This window comes from Ovis aries, chromosome 1 (assembly GCF_016772045.2).
Source record: "Ovis aries strain OAR_USU_Benz2616 breed Rambouillet chromosome 1, ARS-UI_Ramb_v3.0, whole genome shotgun sequence".
Lineage (NCBI taxonomy): Eukaryota > Metazoa > Chordata > Mammalia > Artiodactyla > Bovidae > Ovis > Ovis aries.
The window spans coordinates 20,579,912-20,601,845 of NC_056054.1; the positions used below are offsets into that span (position 1 = coordinate 20,579,912).

At 49.0% G+C, this 21,934-nt stretch overlaps 1 protein-coding gene across 10 annotated transcripts in view; it reads left to right on the forward strand.

Moving 5' to 3' along the window:
- Nucleotides 1-21,934, forward strand: part of MAST2 (microtubule associated serine/threonine kinase 2) — a 199,617-nt gene that overhangs the window by 169,164 nt on the left and 8,519 nt on the right. For 8 of the 10 annotated variants that reach the window (XM_027969430.2, XM_060406588.1, XM_060406725.1 and 5 more), the window contains 11 exons: nt 2,140-2,160; nt 3,932-4,010; nt 6,150-6,304; nt 8,180-8,255; nt 11,207-11,416; nt 15,679-15,780; nt 18,082-18,214; nt 19,009-19,070; nt 19,323-19,408; nt 19,847-20,055; nt 21,291-21,429. In XM_027969430.2, coding sequence (XP_027825231.1) covers nt 2,140-2,160; nt 3,932-4,010; nt 6,150-6,304; nt 8,180-8,255; nt 11,207-11,416; nt 15,679-15,780; nt 18,082-18,214; nt 19,009-19,070; nt 19,323-19,408; nt 19,847-20,055; nt 21,291-21,429 — 1,272 coding nt within the window. The remainder of the gene's footprint in view (nt 1-2,139; nt 2,161-3,931; nt 4,011-6,149; nt 6,305-8,179; nt 8,256-11,206; nt 11,417-15,678; nt 15,781-18,081; nt 18,215-19,008; nt 19,071-19,322; nt 19,409-19,846; nt 20,056-21,290; nt 21,430-21,934) is intronic. The other 2 variants (XM_027969436.2, XM_060406699.1) reach the window with 1 other exon arrangement.

Below are 21,934 nucleotides of genomic sequence, written 5' to 3' on the forward strand. Positions count from 1 at the left end.
CATTATACTCTCAATTGAGAGCTGTGCTAATGAGAAGATGGACTCTCCTCCCAGGAGGACTCAAAGTTACACTTTTCCTCCTCTAACTCAGCTAGTTCCAGGGAGCTGGAAGGAGCCATTTATGCCTCTCTCCTTGAGGATAAAGAGACTACCAGGTCTTCACTTATACTCCCATGAATTTAGAAAGATTTGGTGTGATGAAAAGCCATGATTGTATTCCTCACATTTCACTCATTTCCAGAAGTGATATGAACTTGTCTCCAGCACATGGGAACAGTCTTGACAGTTCAGCCCACTGCCTGGCCTCTGGAGAAGTACTGAGCTGACTGACATGAGTCCATCCAATCCATGTGTCAAGTCTTCTTATACAAATTATTTACTTTTCAGAACATCTCTACAATTCTTGCTTGGCAGAGTTCATGCTCTTTGATTTTATTTTTAAAGCTATTCTTGATTAGAGCCAGTCTTTGTCATTAAGACCTCCAGAAAAGGAATGCTTTCAGTATAGGAATATGCTGAATGGATGCATCTGCTTTTCCAGCCCAGCTGAAAGTCTCATTTGTCCCAGACTTGCTGCCTCGATTGTGTGTGAACTCTGCCTCAGAGCTGGGACAGCAGGACCTAGGACTGTCCTCTATACTGAGTCATTTCCCATTCATTCAGTAAATATTTACTGAGCACCCAGTAAGCCCAGGCACAGACTGGGTACTTAGTGGGAACCGGACAGACAGAGCCCTTGTTTTCTAGAAACTTAGTGGAGTTAGTAGAGTCTGTGCACTTGTTGTTCCCTTTGAAGGAATGTTGTTCCCTCAGGTCTTCGCTTAGTTAACACCAGCTCTCCAGAGAGGCCTTCCCTCACCATATAGTATAAAGAAGTCCCTCATCATTCTCCAGCAGAGCATCCAGTTTGATGTTCAAACTAGTACTTTTCGGTGCCTGATACAGTCACCCCTGGGTATCCAGAGGGAACTGGTTCCAGGACCCCAGTGATTACCAAAATCCACAGATGTTTAAGTCTCATGGTATTTGCATATAACCTGTGTACATCCTCTTCTGTACTTTAAGTCATCTCTGGATTACTTATAATACCCAATACAATGTAAATGCTATGTAAATAGTTTTAAATACAGTGTGAATAGTTGCTGGCACCCAGAAAATTCAGGTTTGGCTCTGTGGAACTTTTTGGATTATTTTTTCCCTGAATATTTTTTATTCACTCTTGGTTGAATCTGCAGATGCAGAACTATGGATAAGGCGGGCTGACTGTATTTTCTTATTTGCTTTGCATTTCCTCTTAACCAGAATCAAAGCACCTTTAATAGAGATGCCTTAATATGTTGCAAATATGTCTGCTGGTATATAATAAGCACTCAGTCAGTGCTTACTGATTGAATGAGTGGTGGGGAAGAATAATGAACAAGCAAACGAGCAAGTATATAGTTATAACCTATGATAAACACCATAAAGGGAAAGAATATGATGCTGCCTAAAAGAGTAGGAGGGGAATGAGGCTGGAGAGTCTATACTGGGTGGTCATGTAAGGCCTCTAAGAAGAACTGACCTTTAAGCCAGCCTGAAGGATAAGAAGGAGGCTGCCATGTTGAAAGTGAGAACACAGGTGTGTAGACCAATCCAGGCAGAGGGAATAGCTTGTTCTGTTGGTGCCCTGTGCCTGCGTCATTGTGTGGGCTTTAGGAATAGATCAGCTGGAAGCTTTGAGGCTTGATATTACCACTGAGAGCCACACAGGTCTGTGCTAGGTGACCAAAAGTTTGAGTTGAAGACAAAAAGCTAGGCTGTCCCCTTACCAGACAGAGTCGGGAAAGCAGTTAGGTATTGAGAGGGGAGGGGAAGAAGACGTCAATCCGGCCAAACAGAGTCCTCAGGAATTGTGTTTTCTGTCACTGAAGTCCAGCATGGGCTTTATAGCATTGCATTAGTTTGGAATCTCACACAAAAGACAGATGTAATGAAACTCTAGGGGTGTACCTGTTAGTCATACAATTCCACTTCTAACTTTTGCACATTCCTAAACAAAATGTTTGCCTCTGCCAAGCTAGACCAAACGCCAGGGGTCAGACAGATCAGTCTCTCTGGTTCCCTTTGGTTCTCACTTTACTGTGTGTCTTTCCACCACAGCCATGGCCACAGAGCAGACAGGTAATAGTGGACTTGGCGGGGAGGGGCTGGGAAACCGCTGTGCATGGCCAGGCAGTGTGGCGTGTGGTCTTGTGCTTGGTGAGAACTGGGTGGGATGCGTCTTCTCTGACTGTGGGTTTGGACATTTGGCCTTTCATTTCTAGTAAAGCGGCCCTAAGGGAGAGCCCTCTGCCTGCTGGAACCAAGGCTCCATGCTCATACGCTTAGAGGCAGGATTTGATGAATAGTTCCAAGCTTCTGAGTGAAGAGACAAGTCAGCCTCATTCCCACAGTTTGCTTGGTCACCCAGTGGATGACCCAGCAGAGGACACAGAGGCCTCCTCATAGTGGCATTTCTGACTCTGGTGGTCCCTGCTCAGTTTCTAGGAAAATGGCTGCCATGCAATTGGTTTCCATTTCCATGTGAAGGAGGAGAAGTCACCTGTGGAGAAGTGTATCTGACAAGGGTTTGGGAAATGCCTCCCTGAGCTAGACTAGTTCCATTTTCACTGAGCTCTGTTTTCCAGGAATTGACATGCTTTCTTGTGTAGAGCTCTCAGGGCCAAGCAGAGAGTTCAGAGAGAACATCATGTTTGAGCAGGCTCATCTCAGAGACTAGGTTCCAGCAGGACTGGCTGCCTGGGTGGAATGAATTTTGAGTTGTGTGCATGTGGCATGGAACCCCCGGCTGTCCCCTAACAGAACCTAGTAGGAAAAGCTGCTCAGTGTTGCTGGGGGTGGAGGGGAGTGCTTCCAGAAGAAAAGCCCTGGCAAGATTGATTCCTTTTTTGCTTCTTCCTCTCATGCCTCACCCCACCCACTGTTAACTGTGAAGCCTGGAACAAAACAATCCACCCTGATCTCTGGGTCTTAATGTTTTCTCTGAAGATTGAGAGTATTGAACTTAACTTCTAAAGGTCCTCCATTGCTAATGTTCAAAGAAGTTTTCCTCTAACTTCAACCAGAGCAGGTTATACCCCCAAGCCCCACAAGAAAGAACATTTGTTACAGTACATCCTGTAATCCAGGAAAGAATCACTTGTCCATGTTATAAAAGCGTCAAGCCAAATATTTGCTTGATCTTTCTTCTCTACAGCAAAGCAGGTAACTGTGGTTCTCTATAATGAGAGCTTCAGGCATATCCTCTAAAGAGCAGCTGGAAGCCTGCCCCAGAGTCTCATATACAGCCAAGGCTATACCACCTCACTCCTCATTCATCAGGTTGCTGTCACTCTTTGGCAAACATTCTCAAAGATTGGATTTATCAGTCCTGATGGGCCCTGGGTAGCCTTTGACTATTTGCTATCTGTTGATTCATACTCAGACCCAAGTGGTAGTTTCATTTCTTCCTGGTTATCAACCCAGTGGCCTGGGGCACCCCAAAGGGCCCTTCATGTAGAACCTTTAGGAAGGGAACTCGCATTTCAGTGGCAGTTCTCTCCTTGTGATGTAGCCTTTAGTTGGGATCCTCTGTCATTGCTGGAAGTGAATAAGCTGAGAGTGTAAAGATGTTTATTCCAAAACCATAGTATTGTATAACAGATGTTCTTATTTAAAGTTATGGACTCCTTTATAGTCAGAGATGTCTGTCTTTCAGTGGAAAATATGGAACAATAGGCCCCATGAAGGAGAGAGATATGAATGCATGTACTGAACCAAGCAGTACAGTCTTGAGACAAGAAAGAGTCCACCAGTGAATTAGTTGTCCCCAAAAAACTGATCAAAAGACAGGCAGGTCCTGGGCTCAGGGTGGGGTCTGGTAGAAACTGCCTAACGTTCATTTCTTACATAGGACTGATGGACGGCGCTGGTCTTTGGCCTCATTGCCTTCTTCAGGCTATGGAACCAACACCCCTAGCTCTACTGTCTCAGTAAGTAGCCAAGCCTGTGGCTGTACTTCCTTCACCCTACAGTGTTGTGAAATGGTTCTCAACTTTTTCTCCAAAGCCCAGCTCAGAGAGGTTGTTTGGGATGAGGCTGAGGGGGGCAGAAGTCTGGTGGCCCTTAACAGCCATAGTCAGATCCATTACATGCCTTTGGAAAGAATTAACCAGCTTGTTTCGGAGCATCAGTTATTCCTAGTGGATTCCGAGGGGAACTTGAGGATGGACTTTTACTTTGCCCATGAGGCTGGGCACAGGGACTCCTAAGCACAGTTCCCTTGCTCCCCTATTTTATTTTCAGAACTGCAGTCAAGAGCAGATAACCCCTTCCATGTCCCAAAGGACATGTATCCTCTAACTTTTTCACTTTTCCTTTCAAAAACTTCTTAGAGAAGATTTTAGCCTAAAACACAACAGATGTCCTATTGCTGCTGTGCACAACTGATGCTAAAATGAGACTTCTCACTGAGCAACTTTTAATTGAAGGCAGGATGACACATTGGCAAACACTTTCTGCAAAGGGCTGTGTTTCAGGCTTTGCAAGCCACAGACTGGGTGATCCATTTCCCTTGTATTCCACCATTCTTTAGGTCTTCTCAGCTCAATTTGTCTATATTCATAAATCCAAAGCAGGTAAAAGGAGTTACTCTTTTTTTTTTGCTGCACCTCACAGCCTGTGGGATCTTAGTTCCCTGACCAGGGATCCAACCCGTGCCTTCTGCAGTGGGGGTGCAGAGTCTTAACCACTGGACCCACAGGAGACTCCTAAATATTACTCTTAAATTAATCCAAAGATCTCACTGGTCTTTCGGCAGCTGTTAGTTACAGATCTTTCCCTAGTAAATATCCCTTCCCATAATCCTTTACTCCATCATGATTTTTTTAGACCCAAGGTAAGTGTCATGTATTTATTATGTATATATATTCCTGTTCAAAAAATTTTAATTGACCCAACCCATTGCTTCAGCTTATTTTATTGAAATACCTTAAAATACCAACTTTGCTTCACGTTAGTTGCAGTTGAGTGAGGATACTTTTTTACAGTTTCTGTCCAAACCATTTATAAAAAAACGTGACCAAAACAGAGCCCTGTGAAAACCTCCCACCAGCTGTTTACGACTTTATTTATTATAGCATTCCATGAGAGAAGTGTGCACTGTTAGTCAAAAAAATTCTGGTTTCTCACTTGGTATTAAGGCTTACATGTGGCCTCAGAGTTCTCTCAGTGTGGTGCTGCAGCTTTGAGTATAAATGGATTTAAACATTTAACTCCAGATCCTTCATCAGTTGGTGAGCAGAACTGAGCCAGGAGCGTTAGACTGGCTGCTGTTGTAGCCGGTCTGGTCGGGTAAGGGGGTGCTCACTGACCAGGACTGCCACAGCAGCGGCTGCACTGTGGGCTGCCTCTCATAGCTCAGCTCACTCCTTCTCATCGTCTCCTGTGACTCCAGTGGGCTTAGCTTCAATCTCAGTCACAGGCCATGTTTAGAACTCTTACCTATTTTCAGGTCAGGTCTAGTCTTTGGGTTGCAGATCTGAAAATAATTTTGTTCCCTGCTGAATTTTCCTGCCTATTGGTATCCCTAGAGCCTGGGTGAAGTGGTCACAGCCTCAGCAAAGCCAGTTGCGCTCTGGTTAACAGCCTGAAGGAAGCATTGCTGAGCTCCCCCGGGGCTCTCCAAGGTGTTGTAGGAAGTAGAACTTACCAGGATGTCGTTTGTAGGCCGAGCATCCCTAGGACATTGCCGAAGAAGCCAGGAAGCATGACTTATTAATTACTTGCCATTCCAACTAGCCAAAAGCTTCACGAAAGTAAGGGGTCCTTGCAGAAGAATCTGCTTTTTGCCACCTAAAGAGGACCCCTAGGGAGTCGAGGAGCCCTCACACCTCACGAATGTCTGGGTCTGACCCCCTGCAAAACTCAGGAAGGAGGAGAGTATCTCGGCTCCATCAGGACTGAGAGCCCTGAGGGGTAGAGATGGACAGGATCGTGCCCTGTGGAGGGGAAGCTGCTGTGGGCTGACTTCAGGTTTACATTGACTGGGGGCCCCTCACCATTCTCAGCCCACCTCCGCTCCTGGCCTGCCTCAAACTTGTCTCTAATGCTTTTTTTTAATGTCCCTCTAGTCGTCGTGCTCCTCTCAGGAGAAGCTGCACCAGTTGCCTTTCCAGCCCACGGCCGATGAGCTGCACTTCTTGACGAAGCATTTCAGCACAGAGAGTGTGCCTGATGAGGAGGGGCGGCAGTCCCCCGCCCTGCGGCCCCGCTCCCGCAGCCTCAGGTGAGGGGCCCTCCACCTGGTGCCCTGGAGCTCAGCTTGTCCTCAGAGCCTAGGAGTTGGCGCACTTGCTCCATAAAGGGCAAGACAGTAAATATTTCACACTTTGTAGGCCATACCATCTCCGGCAGCTACTTACTCTGCTGTTGTGTGGACTCGTCCACAGACATTATGGGAACTTTGTTTATAAAAGCAGGCAGCTGGCCAGATTTGGTCTGCGGACCATAATTTGCCAGCCTCTGGCCTAGCACGTGGGCACAGCTCGAATGAGTCAAGCCCAGGGAGGCCCAAGCCCTTTGCCTTCGGGTACAGTTCAGCTCCCCCCACCACTCCCTGCCACCGAGAGGTACCTAATGATGCTCTTAGGCAAGAAGAGGGGTTGGCAGTAGAAAATGTACTGTGGACTCTTCAGTTACGGGAGAGTAATGGTATCATCCCTTCTGATGGTTACCTGGCTAAGAACCCAGAGGCCCAGAATATATAACTCGGCCAACTGAAAACATTGCTTCTGAGGACACTTGTGGCTGACTCAGGGAGAAGCCCATCGCAAAAGAAGAACTAAATGGCCATCTCAATCAGTCTCGTCTCCCTGAATCACTAGGGCTCATCAAACCAATCAGTCCTTAACCCCTGATTTCTCTGTGTATTCTATGGATTAAGTCAGCTCTTCTCTTTGGCATTAGATGGTAAATCTGTGCCAGAATTCCAGGTTCAAGAAGAAGGTGGAAACTGCAATGAGCAGGGCTTTCAGAGATGGAGCTCAGCTTTCCAGGGCCCCTGAGAAATACTAAATTGGCCGACATCTTGAAGGTGGGGGCCAAGGAGTAATGCCTCCCAGGAAGAGTCCCCTCGGGTAATGTTGGCACTGCAAATGTCAGGGAGTGAGCTGAGCCAGACCACAAAGGCTGGTTCAAGTTTAGGTTGAGGACAGTAATGACTGGGACTGCAGTGCACAGGGTCAGACGTTCAGACAAGGGAGCATGGAGCCCAGTGCCACAGAGGAATGCCCGGATGTTGGTGCTCCTCACAGTCCACACAGAAACAGGGGCACCTGTGAGACCATCTGAGATTGAGAGGACGGCAGTACCTCTGGGAATCCCTGAGGATTACTCTTAAAATGCTTGGTAATGTACATTAATGCAGCAGATGGACCAGGGCCACTGCAGGGAGGAAAGGCAGAGAAGAGCAGCTCTGGACTCAACTGGGATCACAGGTCGGGGGCATCAAACTGGGCAGGACCCAAGTAGCCACTCAATTGTGTGGCTTAGACTTTGAAATCCTTTACGAGGACATAATCACACGTGTGCCAAAGTGGAAGATTCAGATGGCCCAGGTGTACAGTCCTCAACAGGCTGGCGGGACCAGCCTCATTCATCCCCCAGGTGGAGCTAGGTCAGCCCCACTGGCTGCAGCTTGTTTGGGAAAGATACAGGCATACACTGTCTTCTTCTAGTTGTTTTGATGATTGGTAGTTTGATTTGATCTGATTCCTGGAATATGCTAGAGGTGTGCCCAACCCCACTGGCCAAAGCAAGGAGGACCCAGAGAGTCTTGTTATGGGGGTGGGGATCCTAGAAGATCCACCTGTGACTTTAAGAGTGGTCTCCTCCTGTCTAGGCCTTTTCAGGCCCTGGCAGAGGTCTCTGTGAAGGCCAGGCCTCTTACAGGAAGGTAGTCTAGCTCCAAGCAACACCATTTTGAGCTGAAGAAAGTGTACTGACAGCTCCAGGAGAAAGGAGGCTCTGGAACTCAGCACTCCTGAAGGCGGGAGTGTGTAGGTGCTGCAGACGGTGGGCAGGCACAGGCTCTGGGGATTGGGCCTCTTTCTCCTCGATGTCCCTAGCACTAACGTAACACACTTATTTCTTTCTTATTTAGTCCTGGACGGTCACCAGTTTCCTTTGACAGTGAAATAATAATGATGAATCATGTATACAAGGAAAGATTCCCCAAGGTAAGGATCCAGATTAAAAGAAACGGTAATACCTCGAGGATGCCGCCTCCAGCCAGCCCCACTGCAAAGACCAGAGGTGGGAGGTAGCACCATGTCTCTGGAGGCAGCCAGAATAGGAGGGCACAACACGGCGGCTGCCAGACTGCCAGAGAAGAGGAGGGACAGAGGACCTGGAAGTCTGGGGACTGTGCTTGCAAGCCTCTGTTTCCCCACTCCCCACAGAAAAGGGGTGTCTAGAGGGAAATGTCAAAGCCATATCCTACCACATGTTAATGGGGAAGGAAAGAGCAGAGATCTTGGTTCTAACCCTCCAGTGAGGATCCATGAGTTGGGATCCCCCAGAAGGAGATTTGCCCTCTGAGAGCACCTTCATTCAAGGCAGATTTCTAAATTTCCCCTGCCGTGAAATTGGCCAGAGGGAGCAGTAAGGTAGGAGACAGAGCTCAGAGTTGGTATTCACAACTGGACTTGTGTTTTCAAGTGGGGAAATGCCAAGGGGGGAGGCGAGTTACTGTCCTGAGAGAGTTGGGAAGTGGTCTTCGTCGCTGCAGTTTGATGGTGAACCTCCTCGTATGTGGAACGAGAACCTTATTTTGCAGGTGCGTTTCCTTTTGAAGACCACATGCCTAAACCTTGTGGTGTGCCTGCCTAACGATAGGCCTTGCCCCTGCAGAACAAACCAGCTCTGGAGAGAGGGAACCAGGGCCCGGTGGACCCCTCTTCATGACAGCAGCAAGCATGAGGTCTTCAGGCCTCTTTCTTCGTCCTCCATCCAGGCCCCCGGCTCTGCCTGTTCATCTGTATCAGGGCTGGCAATGTGTGATTTCCTGCTCCTCCAACGTGTCCTGTCTCTAGCCTCAGGGCGTCTCCGGGCACACATGGCAGGCTGAGGGAAGGCTGTGCCACCCTTGTGCTTTCCTTCTTCACAGGAAGCGGAGCAGTGAGGAAGGGCAGATTCTGGGAGCAGACCGACTGCGTCCAAGTCTGCCTCCCCTGTGTGCTAGTCTCGCGCCCTGGGGCAGATGATTAACTTCTCTGAACTTCGTTTGCCTCATCTGTAATTTGGGATAAGAAGAGAATCTCTCTCATAGGGAGCTTGTGAAGATTAATGAACATTAAATTTTTCTAACTGTGCCCAGGACACAGTAGCACTCAGAAGTATTAACTGTTATTTCCCTGCTGCTCTGTGGTCTGCACTTTCTAGCCTTTGAGTGGGCCCTGGAGAACGAGAGCAAAGCAGAGGGGCAGAGTGACACTGTGGAAATCATTCTGTTGTGCTTGGTTCTTTATTTAAAAACTTGGGGGTGTGTATAGTGTTTGGAAATGCACCCCATGTTTCCTCCTCCTCCTTATGTATTAGGTGTTTTGTTATTCTAACATTCCATGTTTGTGTGTCCCCAAGTCATTCATGTAGGATGAAGTGATGATAGAGGAAATATGTTGATTCCTTCCACTCCCTCCTACCTCCTCTCCCCTCCCACCACCATATATATATGTGTCTATATATGCATAAACCAAAAATGTGTGTATACATACACGCACATACACAAATATCCACCTAAACGCACTGAAAATCAGAAATTGCCACCTGGTGGGCAAAGAAAAGAAAGCCAAGCCCGAGATAGGCAGGAACTTGTTAGCTCACGTATGTTCTTTCGACATTCATGTGCAGTTAGGTCCCCAAGAGGCTTCTGATCCAAACCCCATGCTGCTCTGCTGGGGATCCAGGTCCATGAGCCAGCAGATTCACAACTTGAGTAAATACTCTCTGAACATCTGCTTAGCTCACTTGGGTCCTAAGTTGAAGTAAGAGCATCCTGAGATAATCAGACTCCCTGTGGCTTGAAGAAGTTCCCAGTTTGGAGACAGATTTAGAAACCAGCAGTGTCCACACACCAAGTTTGTATAGTTGGGGGGTCCAGTGGAAGCACAGAGGAAAAGAAGCCCTAGTTTTCCTGGAGGAATCAAAGACTTCCCAGAGGAAAATGATGCTTGAACTGAGATTAGAAGGAGTCACCCCAATGTTCATCGCAGCACTGTTTATAATAGCCAGGACATGGAAACAACCTAGATGTCCATCAGCAGATGAATGGATAAGAAAGCTGTGGTACATATACACAATGGAGTATTACTCAGCCGTTAAAAAGAATTCATTTGAATCAGTTCTGATGAGATAGATGAAACTGGAGCCAATTATACAGAGTGAAGTAAGCCAGAAAGAAAAACACCAATACAGTATACTAACACATATATATGGAATTTAGGAAGATGGCAGTGACGACCCTGTATGCAAGACAGGAAAAAAGACACAGATGTGTATAACGGACTTTTGGACTCAGAGGGAGAGGGAGAGGATGGGATGATTTGGGAGAATGGGAATTCTAACATGTATACTATCATGTAAGAATTGAATCGCCAGTCTATGTCTGACGCAGGGTGCAGCATGCTTGGGGCTGGTGCATGGGGATGACCCAGAGAGATGTTGTGGGGAGGGAGGTGGGAGGGGGGTTCATGTTTTGGAACGCATGTAAGAATTAAAGATTTTAAAATTTAAAAAATAAAAAACTAAAAAAAAAAAAGGAGTCATAGGAGTTTGCCAGGCAGGCTTGGCAGGTGAAAAAGCCCCACACAAGCAACAGCATAAATGGACAGAGGCGTGAGATAGCATAATGAAGGAGCAAAACAACAGAACCCCAGTGTCCTTAGAGCCAGAGAGCATGCCCTTTAAGGAGTGGAGAGGTGGACAAGGCCAGATGGGAGAGGGCCTTGACTGAATGTTTGACTTGACTTGAAGGCGGCCTTTCATGTGTCCAGTCATCGGGTTCCCCAAGTGCAACATGAGGAAAGCAGGATCACAGAGCCTGTCCTCAGGCTGTGACCAGGCCCTTCAGGCTTAGCTCCAGGCGACCTGGCTCAGGAGGAGAGAGTCACTTGTCCTCTTTGACTTGCAGGCCACTGCACAAATGGAAGAGCGTCTAGCCGAGTTCATCTCCTCCAACACTCCAGACAACGTGTTGCCCTTGGCTGATGGAACCTTGAGCTTTATTCATCATCAGGTGATAGAGATGGCCCGAGACTGCCTGGACAAATCCCGGAGTGGGCTCATTACCTCACACTACTTCTACGAACTTCAAGAGAATCTAGAGAAGCTTCTGCAAGATGTGAGTGTCCTTGTGCGGAACTCTGGTGAATGCTCCATGTGGCAGGGGTTATTGGTCCTGAGCTCAGATTAAAGCGGTCACGGTGCTCCCAGCCTGCTTGCCACCTCTTGCTGGTGTGGGGGGCCCACCTCACGTGTCCTGCTGCTGCTGCTGGACTTTGGTTCCTCCTCTGTCCCCTGCATTTCTGAGAGAAGCCTGTTTAGTATCAGAACTCAGTGCTATGAGTTTTTTCCTTTTCTAATTCCAGTCACCCTGCCCAAGGTTCCAACACTGGTAGTGTTCATAAATATTTGCTTAGGAGACTTGTAACCCAAAGCCAGAAAGGGGCCCCAGTGGCTGCCGTGGGCTCTCGTTTGGTAGACACACTGGTCTACCAAAGGCCCTGGCAGAGGTCTTTGTGAAGGCCAGGCCTCTTACAGGAAGGTAGTCTACACTGGTGTAAGAAGAGCCTTGAGACCGCCTCTTCTCAGCCGAGATAAAGCAGTCCTGAGGACTGCTCTGTGGGTTTATCTGTTCGCCAATACTCCCTATACATAGTGAGAAGTTCTCTAGTGGGGACAGATGGTTTAGAGACCTGGTGCTCCCGAGCGTGAGAAGTCTCCGGGTGAAGTAATCCAGAGGCCATTGAGTCCTCGCTACTTCGTGCTCCACTGTTGGCTTCCTCTCCACCTCTCCACTTCGGGGATGGGTGCTTCTCCGCAGACCACAGCTGTTCATATCACACCATTAGCACAATTTAGGGGAGAGGAGATGTGCTGTCTCCCTGGGGCTGGGCTCTTCATGTCACTAGAGTGTTTCCCAGGCCAGACCCAGTTACCTCCAGACCCATGCCTTCTCACCAGCTGAGCTGAGAGCCAAGGCTGATAATCAAATGGACTCCAGTGTGTTAGTCCAGAAGTTAGGAGCAGGAAGGTTTTTGTTTTTTTTTTTTTAATTTAGGAAAAAGTTGAATCTAGAGAAAGGATCACGATCATTGCTGTCAGATACTGGAAGTCTTCTCGTATGTAATAGATGCATAGCTTTTCTGTCCCCTAAAAGGCAGACAAGCCCAGTGGACAAGAGAGAAAGGTTTTGATTTTAATAGATGAAGAAGTTCTTCCTTAAAAGTGTCTTTCTGATTTTAAAAGTATTCAGACATTGCAGAAATAGGAGTTTTAAAAAGCTAAACTCCCATGAAACATCACTGGCAGCTGTTTGTTTCCGTTCAAGAATAACATTCTAACAGTTCTGTAACAATAGATAGGAATCTGGGACTGAGATATCAGGTAAATCAACCAGACTTCCAAGGTTGCTTGTACGTATAAGATTGATCTTCTGGAATGCTAAAGTCAGAGTCCTGCCCAGAAACTACAGGCATTTTCCAGACTCATTGCCCCTGGAAGTAGGAAGAATACTAGACACGGAGCCAGTGCAGTCATATGTTCTGTCGTTTGCTAGGCCCTAGGAATGCAGAAAAGAAGTTCAGTGCGGGTCTGGCTCAAGGAATTCGCCTTTGACGGGGGTGTACAGACCCATCAATGAGAATTACAGTAAAAATAACAGCTATTATTTATTGAAGTGTCCTGTGTGCCAGACATCACACTGAGTGCTCTATGAATTACCTCACTTTTGTTTTTTGTAGTAAGTGTGATTGATGAGCACTAGCTAGAGATGAATTCTGAGCACAGAGGAGGATATGCTGACTTTGTGGAGAGTTCAGGAAAAGTTGGATCTTGATGAGGAGGTAGGAGTTCACTGGACTTAGGAAGGAGTACAAACAACCTCTCAGAGGTGTGGAGGAACTTGGTACATTCTGGACATTACAGGTAAAGTAGTTTGACATGACTAGAATGAAAGATGCCTGCGGGGAAGCCTTGGTACATGAATATGCTAGTTACTGCACTAATTTAACTTCACAACAGCACTGTATGGAAGGTGCTAATATTATTCTCTAAATAAACAGATGAGAAAACCAAAACTTAAAGGGGCCAAGCTAGCCCAAGGTAACTTGTTTCTTGCGTAACAGAGTTGGAACCCAAACCCAGGTTATTCATTCCAGAGCCTAAGGTCTTACACTTTCAAACACTCAGTCAGCAAGCATTGACGTGTGATAAGAGGCACCTATGCTAGGCTTAGTACGTGAGGGAAAAAGAAAGACACAGGCTGTCTATTCACAAGGCCCAGCAGCATAGCTGTAGAGACAGTTAATTATAAGACAACATGCTAGTACCATGTGCTATGAGCAAACAGCTAGGAGAATGTAGAAAAGGGAGCTGTTACTTCTTGTTCTTCGTGTGTGTATGTGTGTGTGTCATGGAGCAGGGGTCTTAGATGAGCCTTCACACAGTTGATATTTGGGGCTGCGCCTTAAAAGAGTGAACACAATTGCATCAAGTGCCCAGCCTCTCTTCTCATTTAATAACCAGGTTTTTTTTGTTGTTGTTGTTTTATTTTTAAATGGTCTTCATTTGCTATATTTCTTTCCTTGCAACCTATTCACTACTCAGCGTCCTGCCTTCCACTTTCTGTTCCCATATGCCACTAAAACTGTTTCAGGCAAAAGTCCCCAAAGAACTAACTGGCCAGTTGCCAAATCCTGTGACCTCTAGCAGCCCTCCTCTTTGCTTGCCTCTCTGCAGGGGTTTGCACAGTGAACAAACCTCGCTTGATCTCCCCTCCCCCTGGTTGTCGTGACACTGTTCTCTCCCGTCTTGCTGCCCCTTCACAAGTTCTCTTAAATTCTGGTGTTCTGAGGAGCACCCTCCTGAGCATCCATGCTCCCGTTCTCCGTCTTCACTCTGATCAGTCCTGTCAGCTCCCATGTCTTCAGCTGTCATCCATCCACTAAGGGTCCCTGCCCACCTGCATTCTCCTGAGTTTCAGATCCTTCACTTTCCTTCTCACATTGGCTGGTATTCTTCATTGCAAGTAGTAGAGCCACCTCAGAACAGTTTATTATATAAAGACTGAAAGGGCAGGTCCTAGAGAATTGAAGACAGCAATGCAGCCAGGCTTTCGGAAGGGACCAGAGCTAGAAATGAGAACCTGTGGAAAGCCCAGGAAGTGTCATCTTCCTCCGGCCCACTCTGTTCTCTCTTTGGTAGGTATGCTCATCCTTTTCCCCAGAAGTGGGTTATACAGTTCTGTCACCCTGATATTAACCGTTGTTGTTCCATCCATCTTTCAGCACCTATATCCCTTCTGGTCAGCTGTTGGAAGTGGGAGGGAAAGTGCAGCCACACAATACAGATTCTAGAAGTCAGAGCAGTTTCCAGAAAAAAGAAGCTCTCCAGGGCTGAGCAAATACCTGAGGAAGTAGCTGGTGTAGTACCTCAGACTCTTCAGGTCCAAAACAGAACTCTTTTCCACCTACCTGCTTTGTCTTTAAAGCTAAAGGGAATATGTTCTCTACCTATCCTTGGGGCTTCCCTTGTAGCTCAGTTGGTAAAGAATCTGCCTACAATGCAGGAGACCTGGGTTCGATCCCTAGGTCAGGAAGATCCCCTGGAGAAGGAAATGGCAATCCACTCCGGTATTCCTGCCTGGAGAATCCCATGGACAGAGGAGCCTGGTAGGCTACAGTCCATGGGATTGCAAGAGTCACAACTTAGCAACTTAACTACTACTGACTACTACTGCCTATCCTTACCTAAATTGCCTATCTCTTTATATTATCTGTTTCATTTAGGGGTTCACTGAAATTTCCCTAAGATTGGAGCTGCAGTTACCATCCATTGCCTCTCGCACCCCTCAGGGCTGCTCTCAGATGACCCAGTCTGTCCATTTCCCTACATTCTTACTTCCTTGATTTATGCCTTTTTCGTCTTCACTATTGCCATAGCCTGCTGGTGGGCTTTCCTCCTTTTAGACTTGCCCTCTTTCAGGCACCATCCCCACTACAGCCAGAGCCGCTCTCTGAAGTCCCTGCTGCTCGCCTCGCTCTCCTGCTTTGAGGTCTTTCTATTCCTTACAGTCTGTCTGTGATGGAAAGCATCAGTGAAGGCTCCATTGAGAGCTGCCTCTTGAGCTGGGGTCTGGTAGGTAAGTGAAGCCTGCTGGATGGAGAAGCAGGTAAAGCGGTGTGTCCGTGTGACATTCCTGTGTCATGCAGTGTTCACCAGCTCACGTGGCTCCTGCTCATGGCCCTCTGACCCCCTCTAAGGTCTCTGCTTTGCAGAGCTCTCTGTACTACAAAGCGCTTCTCCCCAGAGTCGGCTCTGTTCAGGCCAGTCCTGCTTCGCTCCGCCCGCAGATCGCTCAAGCTACCTTTGTCTTCTCTACAGGCTCATGAGCGCTCAGAGAGTTCAGAAGTGGCTTTTGTGATGCAGCTGGTGAAAAAGCTGATGATTGTCATTGCCCGCCCAGCTCGTCTCCTGGAATGCCTGGTGAGTGGGCTCTGGGAAGGTTGGGGTGGGGGGTGGGGGGTGGTGGCTGGAGGGGAGGGAATGGGGACTGCAGAGGAAATATTCTGCTAACAGCAGAATGGGGGCACCCACTGCCATTTCTGCTGCTGACGTCCTTATTTAAATAGGATGTGCAAGCACTGGGGGACCAAATAAGTCCCTGAGGAAAGGTGGACACCCCTGAGGAGAGTGGTGGGGAGAGGTTTTATCTGCCTACCCCGCACTGAGCAAGCCCAGGTTAGTGGGGGCCCCAGGGCTGAGGAGCACAGGCCAGTTTTGTTTGCACAAGTTGAGTCCACCCTTCATTTGATCATTCAGTGACACTTTACTGAATGCCTCCTTCATTCTAGACACTGGAGATACAGGTATAAATAAAGCAGAGTCCTGATCCCATAATGCCTCCTCTGCAGCAGGGTTAGAATTCATCTTGAATGCCTTAGGTATAAGGCCTGAAGATGTCCAAATAATAGTTATGATATTGGCAGAAGTGTTGCGAAGGGGGAAAATCCAAGGTGCAGTGGGAACATGGGGAATGGGGAAGGATGTGCCCTAGTCCTTCTCAGGATGGACAGGAATGAATGTTGAGTGAAGGCCCCCTGGGGAACATGAAGCTTAGTCAGTGACTTGAAGGATAACTGTGAGTTTGCCAGGGGAGAGCTGTCAGAAAGGACATTTGATGGAGTACGGGTGTGTCTGAAGAGCTGGTGAGGGAAAAACTTGGGAGGTGGATCATGACAGGACCATGAAGTGTGCGGGTTCTTGGCTTAGAAGTTTGTGTTTATCTGTAAGGCCACTGGGAGCCATCAGGAAGTTTAGGTAAGAATGTGATGTGGTCAGATTTACTTTTTAAAACTAACTTTGTAAAGGTATAATTTACATACAATAAAATATATCCTATTTGGTTATACAGTTCAGTGAGTTTTAACAAATCTACACCTGTCTAGTCACTGCCACAGTTGAGATGGAAGATATGTCTCTCACCTCAGAAAATTCCCTTTGTGGCCCTTTGCAGTCAGCCACTTTCCCCTCCCCACCTCGCCTCCCACTCCAGACAGCCACCTATCTGCTCTTTCACTACGGTTAAGTTTGCCTCTTATACAGTTTCATATAAATTATATCATGCAGTATGTTCTGACTTCTTTAGCTCAGCATAATTTTGTAGCAATTCATACATATTAGTCCATGCAGCAGTAATTGGTTCCTTTTTATTTCTGAGTAATACTCTATGAGATTTACTCCTGAGAAAGATAACTATGGGCACAACACGGATCGTGAATTGGGGGAGAAGGCAGGATGAGCCAGGGACAGTGGGGCAGAGGCTCTTAATACAGTTCATGTGAGAGAGGCACGCCGTGAACTAGGACGGTGGGAGAGACCAGATAAAGAGAGCTGGGCAGAGGGGGTTTATGAAGTAGACATTCTGACTAGACAGGGATGGAGGAAGAAGAAGGTAACAGAATTTCCCAGTCTGGCTTAGATTTTACCCAAATAGGTGGTGGTGGTGTTTTCTAAACCCCTGAGAACAGAGGTAAAGGAAAGCAGTGGAGGCTGGGGTTGTGGTGACCAGAGGGCCGCTCCTGCAACAACATGAAGTCTGTGGTTAAACAGCGGCTGGCAGTTAAGTCTGGGCTTGCGCAGTGGTTTTGTCTTTCTCCCTACCTCTGTGGCCATGGTCAAATCCATGCAGCTCTGTGAGACTTGACTTCCTCCCCAAGATCATAGAGGTATCATCAGGGCTTAGCACCGAGTATGACACTTAGTAGGCACTCAGTCAGTGAGGCCCTCATTATTTTGTGCTCTGGGCAGACAAGGACTTCTGTGCTGTGTCCATATGGCTCTCTAGACCCCAGGACACAGGGGTTGCTCAGTAGATGCCTGACAGCATGAGTGTGTGCCACCAGGGCTGTGCAGTGTGATTGAAGGTGGGCCAGGACTGCCCCTCTGCACTAGGTATGGGAAGACTCCGGACAATGCTGTGTCTGGCTGGCACAAGGCTTTGGACCAGCAGATAGGCAGAGCTCTCTTGAAACTGAAAGCTCTGAGTTGTCTTGCTGTAGAAGACAGCAGATGTTTAAGATGTCCAATCTGGAGGTAACCTTTAAGACAGCTTTGTCCCCATTGGTCCCTGACTCATGATGTTTCTGGGGATTCTGGGGTAGGGGTGTCCATCACAAAGAGGAAGTCTTCCTATTCCTCCTGCTCTGGGTAAATGCCTTAAAACCATAAAGGCCAGCAGCCTTTGCTTGTAGCTCTCACCACTGACTACCTCTCTCCCCGGTACAGGAGTTTGACCCTGAAGAGTTCTACCACCTGTTAGAAGCAGCTGAGGGCCACGCCAAAGAGGGACAAGGGATTAAATGTGACATTCCCCGCTACATCGTTAGCCAACTGGGCCTCACACGGGATCCCCTAGAGGGTGAGCATGCAGCCTCGTGGCTGCAAAGAGGCCCCACAGCCTACACGCTCTAACAGCAGAGAAACCACTGGAAGAAGAGGGTTAGCTGGACAGGGACACAACACAGCCTCAGAGGCCCGCGGGCTGTAGGAAAACCCTGTGTTCTGTGTCATAAAAGAGCCACTCCTTCGAGATTGTCCACATCTGCCTTCTGACACCCAAGCAGAGTTGTCTTGGGCGCACCTGGGTTGGATTTAGATCCTAAAGGTCAAAAGAGGTCAACACAAGGACCCCAATCACATTTTCAAAAACGGTCACCTCATCTGCATGCTTGCCTCCCCTGCAGCCACCTTACAGGTCCACCTGTGTCTTGGGGTGGTCCCGACTCCGGGCTTCACCTTGAGCCTCTCGTAAAGGTGGGCATCTGAGTCCCTTGTCTCTAGTCGTCCCGCCCCTGCCTTTCCTACTTCCCGGCCTCATCCAGCAGAGCAGAGTCTTGGCCGGCAGGACGGGGGCCGGCTACCAGCTTCAGGCCTGTTTTCAGCTATTGTCCCGAGTTTGAGGGAAGCTTTATAGAATTTTCCAGGCCTTTTGAATGGCACTGGACTTAGAGAGATACAAGTGGCAATGTTATTTGGCAAACAAGTCCAAAAGCTGTGACTCCACTAAAGCCAGAGCCGCAGATCACCTCCCAGGCCGGTGCAGGGAGCATTTGTGCCCCCGCTGCACACGTCTGTCCTGTGGCACGAGCGGGTGGCCGAGAGGCCTGAGGTTGCTGCGCACACTTTTGTCTTGTGTCCTTGCTTTGTTTCTAGAAATGGCCCAGTTGAGCAGCTATGACAGTCCCGACACTCCGGAGACAGATGATTCGGTCGAGGTAAAGACTCTGAGCTCTTGCCTCAACCCTGGGGCCTGAGCCCTGTGGAGTGTGGGCTGTGGGTTCTCTCAGAGACTGTGCAGGAGGGCCAGCGGACAGGGCGGTCGCCGCACGGGCTGAGGGCTCTTCAGCTCCAGGAGGAGTCGGGAGGCTCCGGCAGGGCTGAGCGGGGCAGACACTGGGGCACAGCCCCCTCAGGTGTGTGCATTCTGACGAGCATGCCTGCCCCCTGCCTTTTCCCTTGTCTTCCAGGGCCGTGGGGCATCTCTGACATCGAAAAAGACACCCTCTGAGGAGGACTTCGAAACCATTAAGCTCATCAGCAATGGCGCCTATGGGTAAAGGCAGGGGTCGGGTGTGGCCGGCACTGGAGCTCAGTTGGCCCGTGGGCTCTTCTTTCTGGAAGTGAGTGGTACCTGGTCCTCTGGGCAGCAAGACTGTCCCTCAGGATGGCCCTTCTCCCTCCATGAAGCCTCCTAGGGAGGCGAGAGTGCAGTTCCCTCTGACAGCTGAGCGTGGTGCCTTTCCTGGGCAAGAGCCCCTCTTCCCTTGGGGGCACTTCTCCACTCATGAGCTCTGAGGAGGGGTTGAGCTGTGTCCTCAGGAACTCAATGAGCTCCCAGGGCAGGCCCTCGGGTCCTTCTCACTGTTGAACACCACTTACCCCTCTGTTCCATACACTGATAAGGTGCGAAAGGAGTCAGTTTGACCCCCAGGCTGGCAGTGGTGGAGGGCATAGCCAAGGGCCGTGGGGAACAGACAGGCTTTGCTTCCAGGGCCGTGTTCCTGGTGCGGCACAAGTCCACCCGGCAGCGCTTTGCCATGAAGAAGATCAACAAGCAGAACCTGATCCTGCGGAACCAGATCCAGCAGGCCTTCGTGGAGCGGGACATCCTGACTTTTGCCGAGAACCCCTTTGTGGTCAGCATGTTCTGCTCCTTTGAAACCAAGCGCCACCTGTGCATGGTGATGGAGTATGTGGAAGGTACTGGGGGACCGGTTGCCTGCCTTGGGGGCCAAGGCACAGTCAGAGACAGCCCTTATCAGGGCCCAGCAGCTTTGGGGGGGTGTGGCATTTCAGGGCCCAGCTTCCCCACCTGTCCTTGGCCCTGGTTTCTGCTTTAGGATCATAGAAACCATTTGGCCATGGTGGGCACCAGGTGCCGTCCCTCTCCCAGGGAGAGGCTTCTGGAGCAGTAGCTGCCATGAGGCTGCCCACATCAGGCACAGAGAGAGGCACTCTGGGACAGGGTGTATATGCCCCTCAGCTGTAAAACCTGTGCCCAAAGCCTGCACAGCCCACAGCCTACTGGCACCACACAGGACCGACAAGGCAGCAGAGCCACCCACACCCAGGATCAATCGCTGGGAGGATTGCATCTGGGCCCTCAGGAGAAAGGCAGGCTGCCACCCTGACAGATGACTTTAGAGGGGCACCCCTTAAAGAGCATACAGCATGCTCAGGTTGGCACAGAACAGCATGGCAGAGCACAGCTTTTCCAGTGGCCTTCCCCTCCCTTCGTCAGGGCTGTGCACAGCTTCCAAAGATATTTTGCCTAAGTCTTGAAGTTGGGAACAACACTCCCCTTTTAATTCCCTGGGTATGTACTGGGAGTTTACAATGTTACTTTACTCAAAACTAAATGGCTTCCCTGGTGGCTCAGAGGTTAAAGCGTCTGCCTGCAATGTGGGAGACCTGGGTTCCATCCCTGGGTCGGGAAGATCCCCTGGAGAAGGAAATGGCAACCCACTCCAGTATTCTTGACTGGAGAATCCCATGGATGGAGGAGCCTGGTGGGCTACAGTCCATGGGGTCGCAAAGAGTCGGACATGACTGAATGACTTCACTTCACTTCACTTCAAAGGACAGCCAACAGGAAGGAAATAACACATGCTGAAATATCAGCCAGATGTGTTTATAATAAACAGGATTCCCACCCAAAAATAACTTAGTCCTGTCCCAACAAGTCAACTTACAGGCATAGAGGCCTGGGTTCCTTCCTTCTTTGGCCTGAACAGTGGCCTTGACCGTCCCTGGCTGATTCCTCTTGCTCCTGCTCCGGTCCACAGTCTGTCTCCCACCCACACCAGCAGCAGGGGTGCTAGAATCACCATCTCTAGCACCGGGGAGTTTGGTGAGGCCACCTCCTCTGGGGCCTCTGAGACCATCTGGAGCAGGGCACTGGCTCCCTCCTTCATGGTGGCCTGGGCTTGTTGCAGGAGGAGACTGTGCCACGCTGCTGAAGAACATCGGGGCCCTGCCAGTGGACATGGTGCGCCTGTACTTTGCAGAAACCGTGCTAGCCCTGGAGTACTTACACAATTACGGCATCGTGCACCGTGACCTCAAGCCTGACAAGTATGCCCACTTTTCGAGTCCCTTGTCTAGGGTCTCCCACTTGGGTCTCAAGATAAATGAAGGCAGACACAGCATGTTTGAATTTATCTCAAATGGCTACTCATGTGGGTGTGCACCCAGGCTTGGTACTCTAACCCCTGACTATCCCCAGATGCGAAGAACATTGACAGCAAGGTCCGGCAAGGGCATTGTAAGGCCTTGGTGACATCAAAGAATCACTGAGGAGCTCTACCCAAGAACCCAAGCAGAAGCAAAAGAACCCACACATCTAGTAGATGGCAGAGCAAGTGGGCTGACATCTGCTGGCATGTGCTCTCTGCCAAGCACTGTATTCTCGTCCCTGGTCTGTAGAGCTTAAGTCCAGTGTGGGTGACTCTCTCATGCTGAGGAGCAGGATATACAAAGACACACACAAGTGTGAGGAACTACAAACAGTACAGTATGGCTGAAGCTGAGACTGTTAGTTAGAGTAGTGACTGAGGGGCCGGGATTGAACCATCAAGGG